This window comes from Rhodnius prolixus, unplaced genomic scaffold, assembly GCF_049639745.1.
Source record: "Rhodnius prolixus isolate KJV_2025 unplaced genomic scaffold, Rpr scaffold_13, whole genome shotgun sequence".
In the NCBI taxonomy this organism is placed as follows: domain Eukaryota; kingdom Metazoa; phylum Arthropoda; class Insecta; order Hemiptera; family Reduviidae; genus Rhodnius; species Rhodnius prolixus.
The window spans coordinates 10,762,519-10,778,055 of record NW_027411583.1 but is presented as its reverse complement, the minus strand read 5'-3'; the positions used below and the strand labels follow the sequence as shown (position 1 = coordinate 10,778,055).

Genomic DNA, 15,537 nt, shown 5'->3' with positions numbered 1-15,537 from the left:
CTGTAGCATTATTGAGAATTATGTAACCAAGTGAAAGAGATAAGAAATTGTTTTTCAGGAAGTGGTAAAATGTGGGAAATTTTTCTACATCACATCTAATAAGATCAGTTTTTTTTTAAATTATATTTTCTTTTAATATATTGGTATAATCATAGATTTTATTAGTTCATAATGCCAAAAAATTTTAATAATTTTGTTTTACATTCTCTAACTCATAAATTTTTGGAAATTGGGCTTAAACCAACCGGAAATACTAGTTTTGGTAATACTTTCAAAACAGGAAACACTTTTTTTTTTAATTAAAAAAAAAAAACACAAATCACAGAACACCCATATTGTGTGTACAACATGTTAGATAATTAATCGAGTTCTTACACTATCGAGTTTTGGTCACCATTTAGATGACAATTATCTAAAGCGTTTTCTTCAGTTAATTTCTTTAAAATTCTCATTTCCTCTTCTAGGGAAAATAGACAGGAAGACAATAATTAAGACGGAGAAAATCAAAAATATTGTCCAACTTTGGAAGATTTTATCACGTTTCCAATAATGATTGAATGGATGAAATTTTAACGTTTTTAAGATAACATCTTGCAACAAGGGTTGAGTCAATTTACAAGATAATAACAGTAATTGCAATAAGACGAAAAAATATAATAAAAAATAACAAATAATTATAAAATAAACTTACTCTGTTTGATATGATACAGAAAATAGATAAATAGTAGTAATACTAATAGATAAAACTAATTGGTAATAATAATATCTAAACACAATCATTTACTTCGAAACAAGAAAAAATGGCGAGAAAAAGTGATATAAAATAAACCAGATTGAACTGCTACGAACTCCCCATGAAGTATTTTAACTTTAAAGATTTCTGAACATACAGAAAGATGTTATTCAATTTACAATAAGTGTCAATTGGCAGTAAATTTGATAGTGTATTATCGCCCATGGGGTACTAAAATATAGTTTAAAAGATACATTGATACATATTCAATGATATTATTCAATTAAAAATGGACGTAAAGTGATTCAAGCCAAAAAAGTTATAGCGTTTTTTTTTTTTTTTATTTGGTAGACTTCCGGCAGTCAGCGGAAGAAAGATGGGCGCTTTTCCTACAAATTAGCTAACTTAGTATCATATCAACTAAAATACGGCTTTTTTTTGAAAGATCTAACGGCGACTGTACGTGACGTCTCAAGAATTAAGGGATGATTTTTTTTTTTTTTTCAAGCCCACGAAAGTCAAGCCTGAACCTGGACTAAGGACGAACTGAACGGAAGCATGAAAATTAGCTTTCTAAACATATGCTGACAATTAAATATCTTTCACGCGTATGATTTCCAATAATTCGACGATTATTTGAATCACAAAAGAATTGTAGTTTTTAAAAGGAAACAGCGGGCAGGTTATCTAGTGAAAGAACATTGAAAAATCTCACGATTAAGTATATATTGGTGCCTTTGTTGACCTCGAATTTGAACTTTAAATACTTATAGTACTTAATTTTTTTTAATAAAAAACTTAAATTAATACTTTATACGCACGCACAAACATGATAAGCAAAAGGAAGAATAGAAATAATGGACTCACCCAGTTCTGTGTGGCCGCCCCTTCGACTGGTTCCGCCGCCGAATCTATAACCTAAACGGAAATAAAAAAATAAAATAAATAAAAATGAAAAATAAAAAATAAACCTAACGGTTTTTATAGTTACTATAATTACTAGAAAACCAAAAATGTGGAGTGATCGCCACTCACACGACTTCCTTAGGGGGAGGGGGCGCCACACAAGTGCAAATTATTAAAATATTATTTTCGTGAAATCTAGGATTTTTGGTTATAAAAAGAAAAAGTTTTTGATTTTCTTGAAAGAATCCTGACGTCACAATCACTTCCCCTTCCTAGAAGCACCCCTAAAATCAATGGTCCCGAAGAAACGTATGAGAGCCAAACAGCCCATAATCCCAAGTTGGATTCGAATTCAAAAATATTGCACGAGGAAGTCTAATCAATACACTAACCAAAAAAAAAAATCTCTTCCCTTTCTTTGACGTAACTATAGAGAGGACTTCCTGCCGCTTTTTTTTTTTTTGAGTACTACATACGGCTTTGACCAATTTCAACCTAATGTTTTTTTTCGCTACAAAATGAGACATAGTCGCAAACAGAGGTCCTGCAGAGAGAGAGAGAAAATCCAGAGGAGTTTATAAAGAAAAAAAGGACAGCAATAACAGATAGGATTCCTGGATAGGAAGTGGCAATCGAATGCAGTCACAAAACACAGAATACTCTAGGGTACACTATAAAACATGACAAACACCAGAGCATGTCACTACATCTTGATAAAAACTTTTATAAAATAATTAAAACTATTATATATATATAAACTAATTATATATATAATTAAAAAATTAATTAAATAAGATCCGCGTAATGTAATCGTATACATTCAAGATTTTTTAACGTTTGCTTTAAATTTGTCAGTACATATGTTTGTGGGCATGATTCTACGTGTTTGAAATTGTCTTAAATTTTTTTTTTTTTTGTTTTTAATTTGGCAACACTGATGAACAAAGTGTTAAGGCGGCCATAGTTGGTTTAGAAGTGGCACTTCAGATGAGTTCTTGCCCGTTCTCCCCGCATACCACCTAAAAGTGCACTTTTTTTTTCTTTTTTTTACTATGCGACGGAAAATGAGAAACCGGAACTAAATCACAGGAAGTTCCCCAAGTATGATACTTTAAATCGGGCAATTGGCCCCCCGGAAATAAAGCTTTTAGAAATAATTTCTGGTAGCTTCTTGAAGCAGTTCTGGAATTAAGGTGGAGGTAATTTTCCCTCTAAAGCGTCTATTTTAACGCAAAAACAGCCTAATTACCTTCTTTTTTTTTTAAAAAAAAAAAAAGAATTAATCGAAATTCAAAATTTAATTAGAAATTTTAAATTCGAAGTATATCGACAGAAAGGAAATACCACTGTAATAAATAAATTTAATGATTTTTCCCACCCCTTTTCGTAAGATAAAAAACAAAATTGCTGGAAAATTTTATTACGTAAATCGCGGTTTGGAAATATCTCGAGAGTATTTCACACGAGAGATCGAATTTTCAACTTTCTCTAACTACTTACGGTTATCGAAAGTATTTTACCATCATCTCAAATTATTGATTTACATTTTTAAGGTCCCCGTGAGTTTGATAATTTTTTGTTTCATTATTTCTGTAGTAGTAATTGCCTATTTTTTTTAGGCGGGGCTTAACGTCCAACTGTCTAATTAGGTGTAGTGGACTGAGGCGATTAGCAAACATACTTTACTATAAATTTCTCATATTAACCATTAAATAAAATCTAAGAAGGGAAGGGATTAGCTATGAGGTTAGCATACTGGACTCCCACGCGGAGGTCCCGGGTTCGAATCCAGCAGCTGACCCTTAGATTTTCTCTTCCTAGGAGCTTCTTACAGCTCACTGTCCGGTGATGGACAGTGTTGTCTGTAACGAGAGAACACTGTCCGGAGGCCGGCAGTGCACTGGAAAAAGCTCCGGGCGCTAATGACCTCAGCTGTTGATGCGCAAAAAAAAAAAAAAAAAAAAAAAAAAAAAAATCTAAGAGCTAGACTAGTACCGCAATACATCTTAGCTTTGCGGGTCTTGCCTATAACCACCTAACATACTTTACTATAAATTTCTCATATTAACCAATAAATAAAACCCAAGGGCTAGACTAGTACCGCAATACATCTTAGCTTTGCGTGTCTAGCCTACAACCGCCTAACATACTTTACTATAAATTTCTCATATTAACCATTAAATAAAATCCAAGGGCTAGACTAGTACCGCAATACATCTTAGCTTTGAGGGTCTAGCCTATAACAACCTAACATACTTTACTATAAATTTCTCATATTAACCATGAAATAAAATCTAAGAGCTAGACTAGTACCGCAATACATCTTAGCTTTGCGGGTCTTGCCAATAACCTCCTAACATACTTTACTATAAATTTCTCATATTAACCATTAAATAAAATCTAAGAGCTAGACTAGTACCGCAATACAACTTAGCTTTGCGGGTCTTGCCAATAACCTCCTAACATACTTTACTATAAATTTCTCATATTAACCATTAAATAAAATCTAAGAGCTAGACTAGTACCGCAATACAACTTAGCTTTGCGGGTCTTGCCTATAACCACCTAACATACTTTACTATAAATTTCTCATATTAACCATTAAATAAAATCTAAGAGCTAGACTAGTACCGCAATACAACTTAGCTTTGCGGGTCTTGCCAATAACCTCCTAACATACTTTACTATAAATTTCTCATATTAACCATTAAATAAAATCTAAGAGCTAGACTAGTACCGCAATACAACTTAGCTTTGCGGGTCTTGCCTATAACCACCTAACATACTTTACTATAAATTTCTCATATTAACCATTAAATAAAATCCAAGGGCTAGACTAGTACCGCAATACATCTTAGCTTTGCGGGTCTTGCCAATAACCTCCTAACATACTTTACTATAAATTTCTCATATTAACCATTAAATAAAATCTAAGAGCTAGACTAGTACCGCAATACAACTTAGCTTTGCGGGTCTTGCCTATAACCACCTAACATACTTTACTATAAATTTCTCATATTAACCATTAAATAAAATCCATGGGCTAGACTAGTACCGCAATACATCTTAGCTTTGCGGGTCTAGCCTATAACCGCCAAACATACTTTACTATAAATTTCTCATATTAACCATTAAATAAAATCCAAGGGCTAGACTAGTACCGCAATACATCTTAGCTTTGCGGGTCTTGCCAATAACCTCCTAACATACTTTACTATAAATTTCTCATATTAATTATTAAATAAAATCCAAGGGCTAGACTAGTACCGCAATACATCTTAGCTTTGAGGGTCTAGCCTATAACAACCTAACATACTTTACTATAAATTTCTCATATTAACCATGAAATAAAATCTAAGAGCTAGACTAGTACCGCAATACATCTTAGCTTTGCGGGTCTTGCCAATAACCTCCTAACATACTTTACTATAAATTTCTCATATTAACCATTAAATAAAATCTAAGAGCTAGACTAGTACCGCAATACAACTTAGCTTTGCGGGTCTTGCCTATAACCACCTAACATACTTTACTATAAATTTCTCATATTAACCATTAAATAAAATCCAAGGGCTAGACTAGTACCGCAATACATCTTAGCTTTGCGGGTCTTGCCAATAACCTCCTAACATACTTTACTATAAATTTCTCATATTAACCATTAAATAAAATCTAAGAGCTAGACTAGTACCGCAATACAACTTAGCTTTGCGGGTCTTGCCTATAACCACCTAACATACTTTACTATAAATTTCTCATATTAACCATTAAATAAAATCCATGGGCTAGACTAGTACCGCAATACATCTTAGCTTTGCGGGTCTAGCCTATAACCGCCAAACATACTTTACTATAAATTTCTTTTATTAACCATTAAATAAAATTCAAGGGCTTGACTAGTACCGCAATACATCTTAGTTTTGCTTAGCCTAGTCACTTTTCGACTGAATATTTGACCTTGGGAGAACCCTGATGAGACATGGACAGGATGATGTGAAAAGCACTCCCTCTCACTACATCACAGCATTTTCTTTTCTCACTTTTCCTGAGACTTTTTCGAAGACTTAACACACTCACGTTGCGATCGTACGATTACATAATGCCTATATCCGTGTAATGATGTCCTTAATTATTTTTTTTTTATTTTAAATAATAATTAATTTACGATATATCTCTTTCTACTAATTACGTAGTTTATTATACCTTTATTCACCTATTTTAAACCTTGAACAGTAATGATAATTAACAAATAAAAAAAAATTAATTCTACTAATTAAATATTAAATAATACTACAAAAAAAAATAAGCGCTTCAGAGTCCTTTGCATGTCGCAGTAGTTATTTGGTGAAAAATAAATAAAATATAATCTACTGTGGGCATTAGTTTGACGATGAAACTACCGCATTCTTGTTCATTTTGTGAAGGACAAACTTGTTGCAAATGATAATTAATATATTATAAATATATCGCGTGTGTTTGTGTGTGTGTATATGTATCCGTTAAATAGACTAACTATATTAATGTATCCAAATGTATTTATAGGAGTCTAAAAAGAAAAAATTTGTATGTTATAGTACAAAAAAAATGTTTTTAGAAACGAAGAAAACCAAAACTTATTTGTTAAAAATAATGTTAAAATGAGTATGTTGTTTACATTATACATATTCATTGAAATATAATTATTGTTAACACACTGTAAAATATGTTTCACAGCCCTGAAGATGACCTAGTCCCTATCAGGTCGAAAGCTCGGCTATAATAAAAGTGTACCATGACTGAAACTGGCAGTTATTTTTACATCCTATTGAAATTGTCAAGATTTTTGCTCATAAATTTTCTACAACACCGGAAGTCACGAGAAACGATTCCTTGATATTGTCAAGTTCTGAGAAAGCGTCGCATAGGGAACTAAAATATCTAATTTCAAGGATAATTTTGTGCGATATAATCACTGGGAATAATGAAAAAAATCTTTTAAGAGTGATCCAACCTTTTTTTATTCTTATTATTTTTACGAATTAAAAGTATCAAAAACCAATCGTGAACTTTCACGCAAGCAGGGGGGAAGAAAAAGAAACGAAAATTTTGGGAGGATGACATCTCAGGCCATCTGAGCGGCGGCTCAAAGCTCGCTCACAAAGATCGTGACATGAAGATCATTCCATTGTGTCCAGTAAAACTTGCTAATGGAAGTGTTACACGCCGAGAAAATTACTATAATTTGCTTGTTAGTCCTGCTAACGAGCTCATGGACCAGCTTTTTACTGATAAATCACAGGCTGTGACGTGTCCAGGGAGCAATATTATTACACTGAGAAGAAGATTAGCTAAGAGTGAAGCTGTAAAGCATAACGGCATGTGTTGTACATGAAATAAACATACGTTTTCTTACCTAACCCTAGAACATGATGCTGTTTTCCAAGTAGAATAGAATAGAATAAACATTTATTATAATAAATATATGCAATACATAAAATAAATATAGAAGTTTAAATGTATAAAAACATTTAAACCTTCTAACTAAGTGAAGAAAGGGAAAAGTTAGGTGAGGATTGGAATGCAGGGAAAAAAGGAGAGGAAAAACCTGCAGCTAGTGTACAGAGTTAGAGGTAGGATATGCTTTAGTCTTCTGTGTCTGTATGTTGTAGAAGGATATGTAGGAGGCTATATCGCGGCAGAGTGGATTGGAATGGCAATCTAGGATGGAAAGGAGTTTGAGCAGACGATTTTGGATAAAGGAGTGTACTGGGGGATAATGGACGCAGTCTCCGTGGAGTGAGTCAATTCTAGTACGTCGTGGAGAGTCTGAGAAATTTATTCTGGGTTATCTGAAGTTTCTTGATGTTGCCTACTACAAGTCCAGGCTCCAAGTCGGAGCAGGCGTAGAGCAACATGGCCTAATGACTACTTTGTAAAGGAGGAGTTTGTTAGTCACAGTCATTTTGGAGTCACATGAGAGAAAAGGAAATAATAGTCTGACTAGTCCAGTTTGCCTGCGTTTACTTTGGTCCTGAACGTGTTTTCCAAGTATAACTTAGTTCGTCATCATCATCATTATCATATAAACAACAGCGAAAGTAGAATTCTGTATTGAATGAAACCGCCAGCTCTCAGCTGGGCTACACAGTCCATGAAGTACTACATCAGGGCTGTAGAAATAAACTTGTTGGCCGAAAAACACCCTGGGACGAAGCTTTATAACTTACCGAGATTTTCTGTTAAGTTGCGACTTTAATTAGGTATAATGAAGATTAGGCTGGCGATGGTAGAGACTTCAAAATGGTACTCACGTTTCCGGCAACCTTGAGCTAAATTTTCTAAAGGTAAGCTAATTAAGAGGGCCACACCCCCAAAATCGTAACCCTATTCGATATTTAGACGAGTTTAGAGAGAAACCTATATCAGTCACATCCTGAAAACAATTAGATTTAAGATAGGAAAAGTGATAGATCTACACCGGAACATAAGTTATGAACGTGTGTAAAATACTTAACGAGAAAAATCGTAGGAGTGATTTTTCCTGAAAATTCTGTGCACCCTTCTGCGACTTTAGAAAAGTCCCCAACTTCAGGCTAAGAAAATTTTCTTTAAACTAATTACAGCATTTTTTTTTTTTAACCAACAATAATTAATTCTCCATAATGTAAGTAACAGGACTTTGCAGTACTTCAACTTTATTTTAAACAGGGCAGCTGTAAATAGAACTTAAAAGACTTGATTTCTACAATTTTTTAATAAATTCATAGGCACTTTAAAAAAGAATTTACACTTCACGGAACAAAATATCAGGTAGTGTTTTCTACCCATATATTATTAAACATTTTACTGTAATTAAGAATTATTAACTAATTTAATATTGAAATTGCTCTCTCCATCTCTCTCTCTAAAAAAAATTAACGTTAATAATTAACCTTGAAATAAAATCATGTCAATTAACAGCAGCATAGTTTAATTTTTTTTGGAATTTTTCAACTATTTAAAGTGGTTAGTTTTGGAAAACCATATGTGTATCAACTCAAAACCCACGATGCCTCATAACTTCCTTTTTCGTAATCATTTATGTAGATATATTCTCTAGATATTTTTTTCGAAAATGCATTCTAAATTTTAATTAAACTTCCTGTTTAGCACATTTTCTGTTTTGTTTTGTTCAATAAGTAAACAACTCGAGAATTTGTTGTAAGAGGAATTCGCTCTGAGTAATTGCCATTTTTTCAGGCGGGCTTTACGTCCAACTACCAAATTAGGTGTCGTAGACGGAAGCGACTAGCAAACATACTTTACTATAAATTTCTCACATTAACCATTAAATAAAATGCAAGGCCTAGACTAGTACCGCAATACATCTTAGCATTGCGGGTCTAGCCTATAACCGCCTAACATACTTTACTATAAATTTCTCATAATAACCGTTATATAAAATACAAGGGATAGACTAGTACCGCAATACATCTTAGCTTTACGGGTCTAGCCTATCACCGCCTAACATACTTTACTATAAATTTCTCATATTAACCATTAAATAAAATCCAAGGGCTAGACTAGTACCACAATACATCTTAGCTTTGCGGGTCTAGCCTATCACCGCCTAACATACTTTACTATAAATTTCTCATATTAACCGTTATATAAAATACAAGGGATAGACTAGTACCGCAATACAACTTAGCTTTGCGGGTCTAGCCTATAACCGCTCCGGCTATCGTGATGCCTAATTTGCAAGAGTATCCAAGCAAGATTATTTCTTCTTCTATATTAAAAAAAAAAAAATCTTCTACATTAAATGATTACCAAGATATTATTGTAATATATACAGAAATTATCTTACAAACAATAATAACAACTGAGTAAACAATATTCATAAATTGTTGAGGGGAGTTCTAAAATTCATTAAGGACAATAATTTAAATAACAATACAAAATTTAAAACGAGAAAGAGAGAGAGCTATAAAGACCTGTAAGAAACGTAAGTAATTTATTGAAATTTAAATTCTGTTATGTAATTAAAATTTTTAAATCTTTATTAAAGAAATTATTAAAAAATAGATATTTGTTTACTGACAAATGACGTAATTAATATATTTTATTATAATAAAGAAATTTTAGAAAAAATTAAAGAAAATGAAACCCCACTTCCGGGTAATTGATTGTTTAATGCAACTTTTTAAGATTCCTGCCGCAAAAAGACAAATAATATACGAATGTGAAAAGTAAATTATGCATTAAAATAAATAACTAAATAAAATATCCTATCAGATCCCATTTTGACAAACTATTTGACAATTTTTGCGGGGGAAAGTTTGTAATTAGCGCCACTTTCTAAAAGAGCCCAGTAGATGGCAGCAGCACCAACTTCTTAAAAACACCTGGCAGTAGTGTACGCACATTGCACCTGGACACTGTGTGATGGACCAAATATTTTTGACCATTCTAAAGTTGTATACATTTATTTTGTATTAGAAGACCGCGTTCCAGGTTTATCTGTAATCAGCTTCACTTTTTGTTTTTTTAAACTTTATTTTAAATTAACGGATCTTTATTAAAAAGTAGATCATAGAGCAGAGATCATTTGTTCTCTGTCAGCCTCCGAGGTGATGTTCTCTCGTTACAGATAACATTGTTAATCAGCAAACAGGGGCGGTAAAGTACCATTTAAAAATAAATTCCAACTAACTGAATTGAATTAATTCAACTGAATACTTGTGTGGGAGTCCGAACGTAACTGAAAAACGTGAAATCGTGGCAACTTCCGATATATTCCGATAATTTCAGGGGTTTGACCGGAAAAAATAAATGTATTCAGTAAAAGTAAAGTAAAGTAATGCCTATTTTTTCAGGCGGGCTTTACGTCCAACTACGCAATTAGGTGCCGTGCACGGAGGCGACTAGCAAACATACTTTACTGTAAATTTCTCATATTAACCATTAAATAAAATCCAAGGGCTAGACTAGTACCGCAATACATCTTAGCTTTGCGGGTTTAGCCTATAACCGCTCCGGCTATCGTGGCGCCTTATTCAGTAAAGTGGCTTTTTACAAAATGATGTGTATCTTTGAAAGTGGACAAAATATTTCAAAAAATTGGAAAAAAAATCACAGTAAACTATAAACTATACATAATTCGATTTGGGCAGCCCCACCCAGCGATAATACTGTAATTTTAGAGGCGATCAAAATGTTTTAATAACTTTAGCGGGTATTGTTGACTACGACCATATGGCCGATATAATAAAGCGATAAATGTGTGCCTATAATTCCGAATTTTTAAAGAAAAATTCCCTAAAACCGGAAGCGGCACCACTTCCCCACTTTGTCTATTTAAACTTCGAGAATACATTACATCAACCATTACAAAATAATTTTTATTAGTACATAAAAATCTAGTTTTTTGAGATTTTTTTAGATTACGTAAATTGCAGGAAGTCGCTGAAGATTTTTCGTACGCTTGGATTCTATGAAAACAGAAAATTACTTTCATCATTGCAATACTTCCGGTAATGTGGTGGTACGAGGAAAACAAATTAAAGCAGGTAGCATGCAATCATTGTCTCGATTCTTGGGCGAACGCTGGATAATGAATGAATGCGATTTCACACTAAGTACTAAAACGGAATAGGATATGAAGCACGCTGGGTATACTTAGAACTGAGCAGTAAATACGTGGAAAGAGGCATAAAAGGAGATTGGGCAGGCTTAGTTCTGGAAACTTACTAAGTCCTACCAACTTCACAGCGCATCTCACACACAGTGGAGTTGTTGAATATTGGTCCTACACAGACACACTTCTAAGGGAAGTAGCAATTCTGGGCAAAGCCTTCTAGATCGGACAGACTTGACTGACACACACACACAGACAAGCACACAGAGATCGACAAATGTAAAAGTCATGTCAACTCTTCTTCACTTCTTCACAGTTTCAACCGCCCGCCTCCGCCTCCGCCCATTGCCGCCTTTCAAAGTGTCTCTCACAATAGACCCGATTGCTGCCTCCAATAGTTTAGTTTTATACAAAGTTCCCTTTGGCTCTAGATGCGGCTGCCTCATTGGAGGGAGGGGGGAAAGCACTCATTTTTATCTCCAAATAATTCTTCATTTAATCATTACCTCGAATTTTATTTAAGCTTTTCATTTTCCCTTGAAAATATAGTTACAATTGATTTTTCCTTTAAAAAAAAACGATAAATACAAGTTGTATATCTAAACGTGCGTAATCAGAGTAAATATAGTGTGAAAAATAACGCAGTTTTCTCCCTTAAGTCCACTATTCTGTACTGTATAAAACGTGAAGAGTCGTTTTTTCAACAATCATTTCCCCCCCCAAAAAACTGGACAAAAAATCGAGCAAATAAACTAACATTTCTAACACTGATGAGTGAATATTGTCTTAAAGCATATTTCCGGTTTCTAAACCGGAAATCTTTTAATATTTCTACTTTGAAAAATTCCTTTTAATAACTGATAGAATCAGTAAAGCTCATCTCCAGTAAATTACAAGGAAGGCAAACACCCTGGATCTTTTTACATGCTGTCAGAGGACAGCATGATCTACCAGATCTAGAAAACCCAATTCGCCCAATCAACTACGACTCTTGAGAACAGACTAATCTAAATGAAAGTTTTTATCAGCGAAGATTCACCTTCTTCAGCGGGGGGGAAATCCCCCCCCCGAAGACTGCATTTCGAAGATGCTGTGAGCATAGATGATAGGAGTGATGATGCATCAGCGCTTAAAGAAAAACATAATACAACGAAGCTGCGACTAGTGACTCATACGCGCTGCTATAAACGAGCATAGATGATAGAATTGAATTTTTCATTTTTCTGCTAGCTGAACTCCAGTATCGGAGCTTCAAATTTGACTGCTGTCCAAAATACCTCTGTTTTTCAAGACATTTGGTGAAATTCAGAATTATTTTTTGTTATTATTTTATTATTTACTTTTAAACAATATTTTGTTTTTTAAATCGTGCTTACATTTATTTTCATGTGTATTTATTTGTTTTTCCTCAATAAAACCATTACTTACCTAAGAGTAATAGAAGAAGTTTTTCTTCTATGATAATAGGATTTCCATGACAATTTTTCCAACGTTTTCTTAATTTTAACCTTATTTTTTTTCTAAAATATAGTCGAATGTGGGTGGACCCATCCTCACATATTCAAAAAAACGATCCGGATAATTTCTAAGTTCCTTATATAAATAGTGAAATTCACCCAAAGTACTTCGTTTTTTTATTTATGGGATGTACATGATATTTTCTAAAGCGTTTTTTCTTTAAAATATACCATTTTTGTTGCTTCTTCACTACTCGGACATGTTGCATGTATCACAGCTCCGTTGTGCACACTAATCAGCGATTATATTTTACTCTATCAGAGTTATCATCTCTGCTATCATCTATACTCACAGCTCCGTTGTGAACGTACCCTTTAAGAAGTCGCACGATTATTCCTCTTAATTACTGTTCTACTATTTTGCTATTATAATCAATAACCTCTAAGACTAGTCTGTTGATGATGTGAACTTGTTGTAAATTTCATCATTTTTTAAGTCATTACCGTTTTTACAATACGTACCCAAGTTCCCTGTATCTATGGAACTAGCAACCCTATCTAGTGTAGCCTGTAGTAACTCTCTAATACTTCCATTAATTCCCAAGTAGCTACCATAGGGCGCGTTCTAGTCGAGGCCATAGAATGGTTGCTCCTGTCTATCCCCCACTATTCCAACCCCCTGAACACACAGCTCACCCCGACTACAGCCACCAGCGATGGAACATAAACAAGGGTGAAGGAGAGAGAAAAAAAAAGAAATAGATGAAGATCTGAAGATGTATAGTTCATCCTTCTAAGTGCAATTTCATTCCTTGCTTATATACAATTCTCCTCTGTCGCGATATATACAGCAGTGGCTCCACTAACTCTACTCAGCGAGCTAGCTGAGTCTTCCGGCAGCTTCCACTTCTTTATATGTCCGCTATAAGTTAGCTTCAGCCGCTATTAACTTCCAATTTACACCCCCCGCCTAACTTCACAGCAAACGTTCTATTTACTGCGCTTCACTTTTAATACCATTTAAATACATTTATTATTCATGCGGGCAAATCTATCTGTTGAACACTTTTAAATTATTATATGGGTTTCGTAATACAATGATTACCAACCAAGGTCGACATTGAAGTGAAAAGTTCATTCTTTAATAGTTCATAAGGTTGGTTAACAAGGTATAAGTTGCAGGAGAAAATACCCCCAGGCAATGGAGGTCTGTCCCACAGGTTGGATATAGTTAATCCCACCACCATCCCAGTTAATTTTATCTGTATCACAAAAGCAAGAGCCCCACTGAAGAACCACTACGGATGGTGTTTCGGGTGGAAGGAAGAGAGAGCTGGATATCCTGCTCTGGAGCAGATCTCCAGACACAGTAAGAAGCAATCTTTAAGTTAACGCTAGCTTTGGAATGCATCGCACTTCTCCAGTAAGCCCTTTGTAAATGGAGGGGAGATTAGTATACCATCATGTTGGAGGAAAAACTGTTTAAAACTTTAGGGAGTACCGATCCCCTCATTCTTCCTAAAGAGTACCTCAAAGGTGCCACGATAGCCGAGCGGTTAAGAGGCGAGACCTGCAAAGCTAATATGCACTGTGGTACTGGGTTCGATTCCCGGTCTTGGTCTTGGATTTTAATTAATGGTTAAATGAGAAATAGTAAAGTACGTTTGCTAGTCGCCTCCGTCCACGACACCTAGTAAATGGTAGTTGGACGTTAAGCCCCGCCTGAAAAAATAGGCGATTACTTTTGCTTTACTTTACCTCAAAGAGACTTGGGAAGGGAAAATTTCCTTCCGGGAAGAAGTCATGAGAAAAGCCAAGCAAGGAGTTGGTCATCCTAATTCCCGATCCTAGTACGTAGTTCCCTGCTACAGAGTTTCAAGCTTTTTACCTCCAAGGCTTTCTTAAAAGTATCTTAAGTACATAATCTCTTGGAGGAAATCTGAACGTTCGACCTAATTCTTACGACAATGTTTTGGAAGGAAAGCTTCGCGCAGTTTGTGCTTTTCTAGAAGAGCTTTTCTAAATGGAACTTCACCTAAAAAAAACCTGGTATTTTTTTGAGTGATTCTTTAACTTGTTAGAACTTCGCAAAGCCCGTACTTCAAATTTCTATTTTATTTTATTTAAAAAAGTAATTTGCATTCAAATTCTGAAATTTAGGTAGTTATAAAAGTATTAATTTGCTTCCTTTTTTCGAGAAAATACTTCGCCACTGCTTCACAATAATTATTGTCTTACTTCCGACTAGGGTACCATGTGACATCGCAGTTCTACACCAGGGGCGCTGATCGTCCACGTTTTTATGAACTATAAACAATTAAGATGGTTGTAATATTTCAATTTGTGAAAAGCACCGACAAGGAAAATAAATTTATTTTGCCCTTTAAGGTGGAGATGATACGCCACCTAATTTGAAAGAGATTATCTTTTATTTTATTTTTTATTATCACAACCCAAACTTAATCGTAATTTTACCGCCATCTAAATAAACATTTTTATAATACTTCCTGTATAATATTTTAATATTTTTCCAATAATTATGGTTACGTAAAAAATAAAAAAACTAAAAAATTAATTAATTATCCATAAAAATGGTAATAAAAATTTACTTTTATTACACTCACCTCTCTCTTTCTTTTGACTGCCGTTCCTGGAACAATACACACACAGAAATCAATATTAACGAACAAAATACAACAGGTGGGGAACATTATCTACAACATATAATTAGGGGCAATTATTTATGTTACAATAAAGGTGAATAAGGAAAAAAATTAGTAACACAGTTAATTTTTTTTTTTCCCCCATACTTGTGTTTAATAATATATATTTTTTCTAAAAAA

At 34.0% G+C, this 15,537-nt stretch overlaps 1 protein-coding gene across 4 annotated transcripts in view; it reads right to left on the bottom strand.

The window, feature by feature from the left end:
* da (transcription factor daughterless) overlaps positions 1-15,537 on the bottom strand; it is a 126,041-nt gene that overhangs the window by 69,081 nt on the left and 41,423 nt on the right. For 3 of the 4 annotated variants that reach the window (XM_074116198.1, XM_074116196.1, XM_074116199.1), the window contains exons 4-5: positions 15,319-15,344; positions 1,601-1,651 (exon numbers count right to left, since the gene is read on the bottom strand). In XM_074116198.1, coding sequence (XP_073972299.1) covers positions 1,601-1,651; positions 15,319-15,344 — 77 coding nt within the window. The remainder of the gene's footprint in view (positions 1-1,600; positions 1,652-15,318; positions 15,345-15,537) is intronic. The other variant, XM_074116197.1, reaches the window with a different exon arrangement.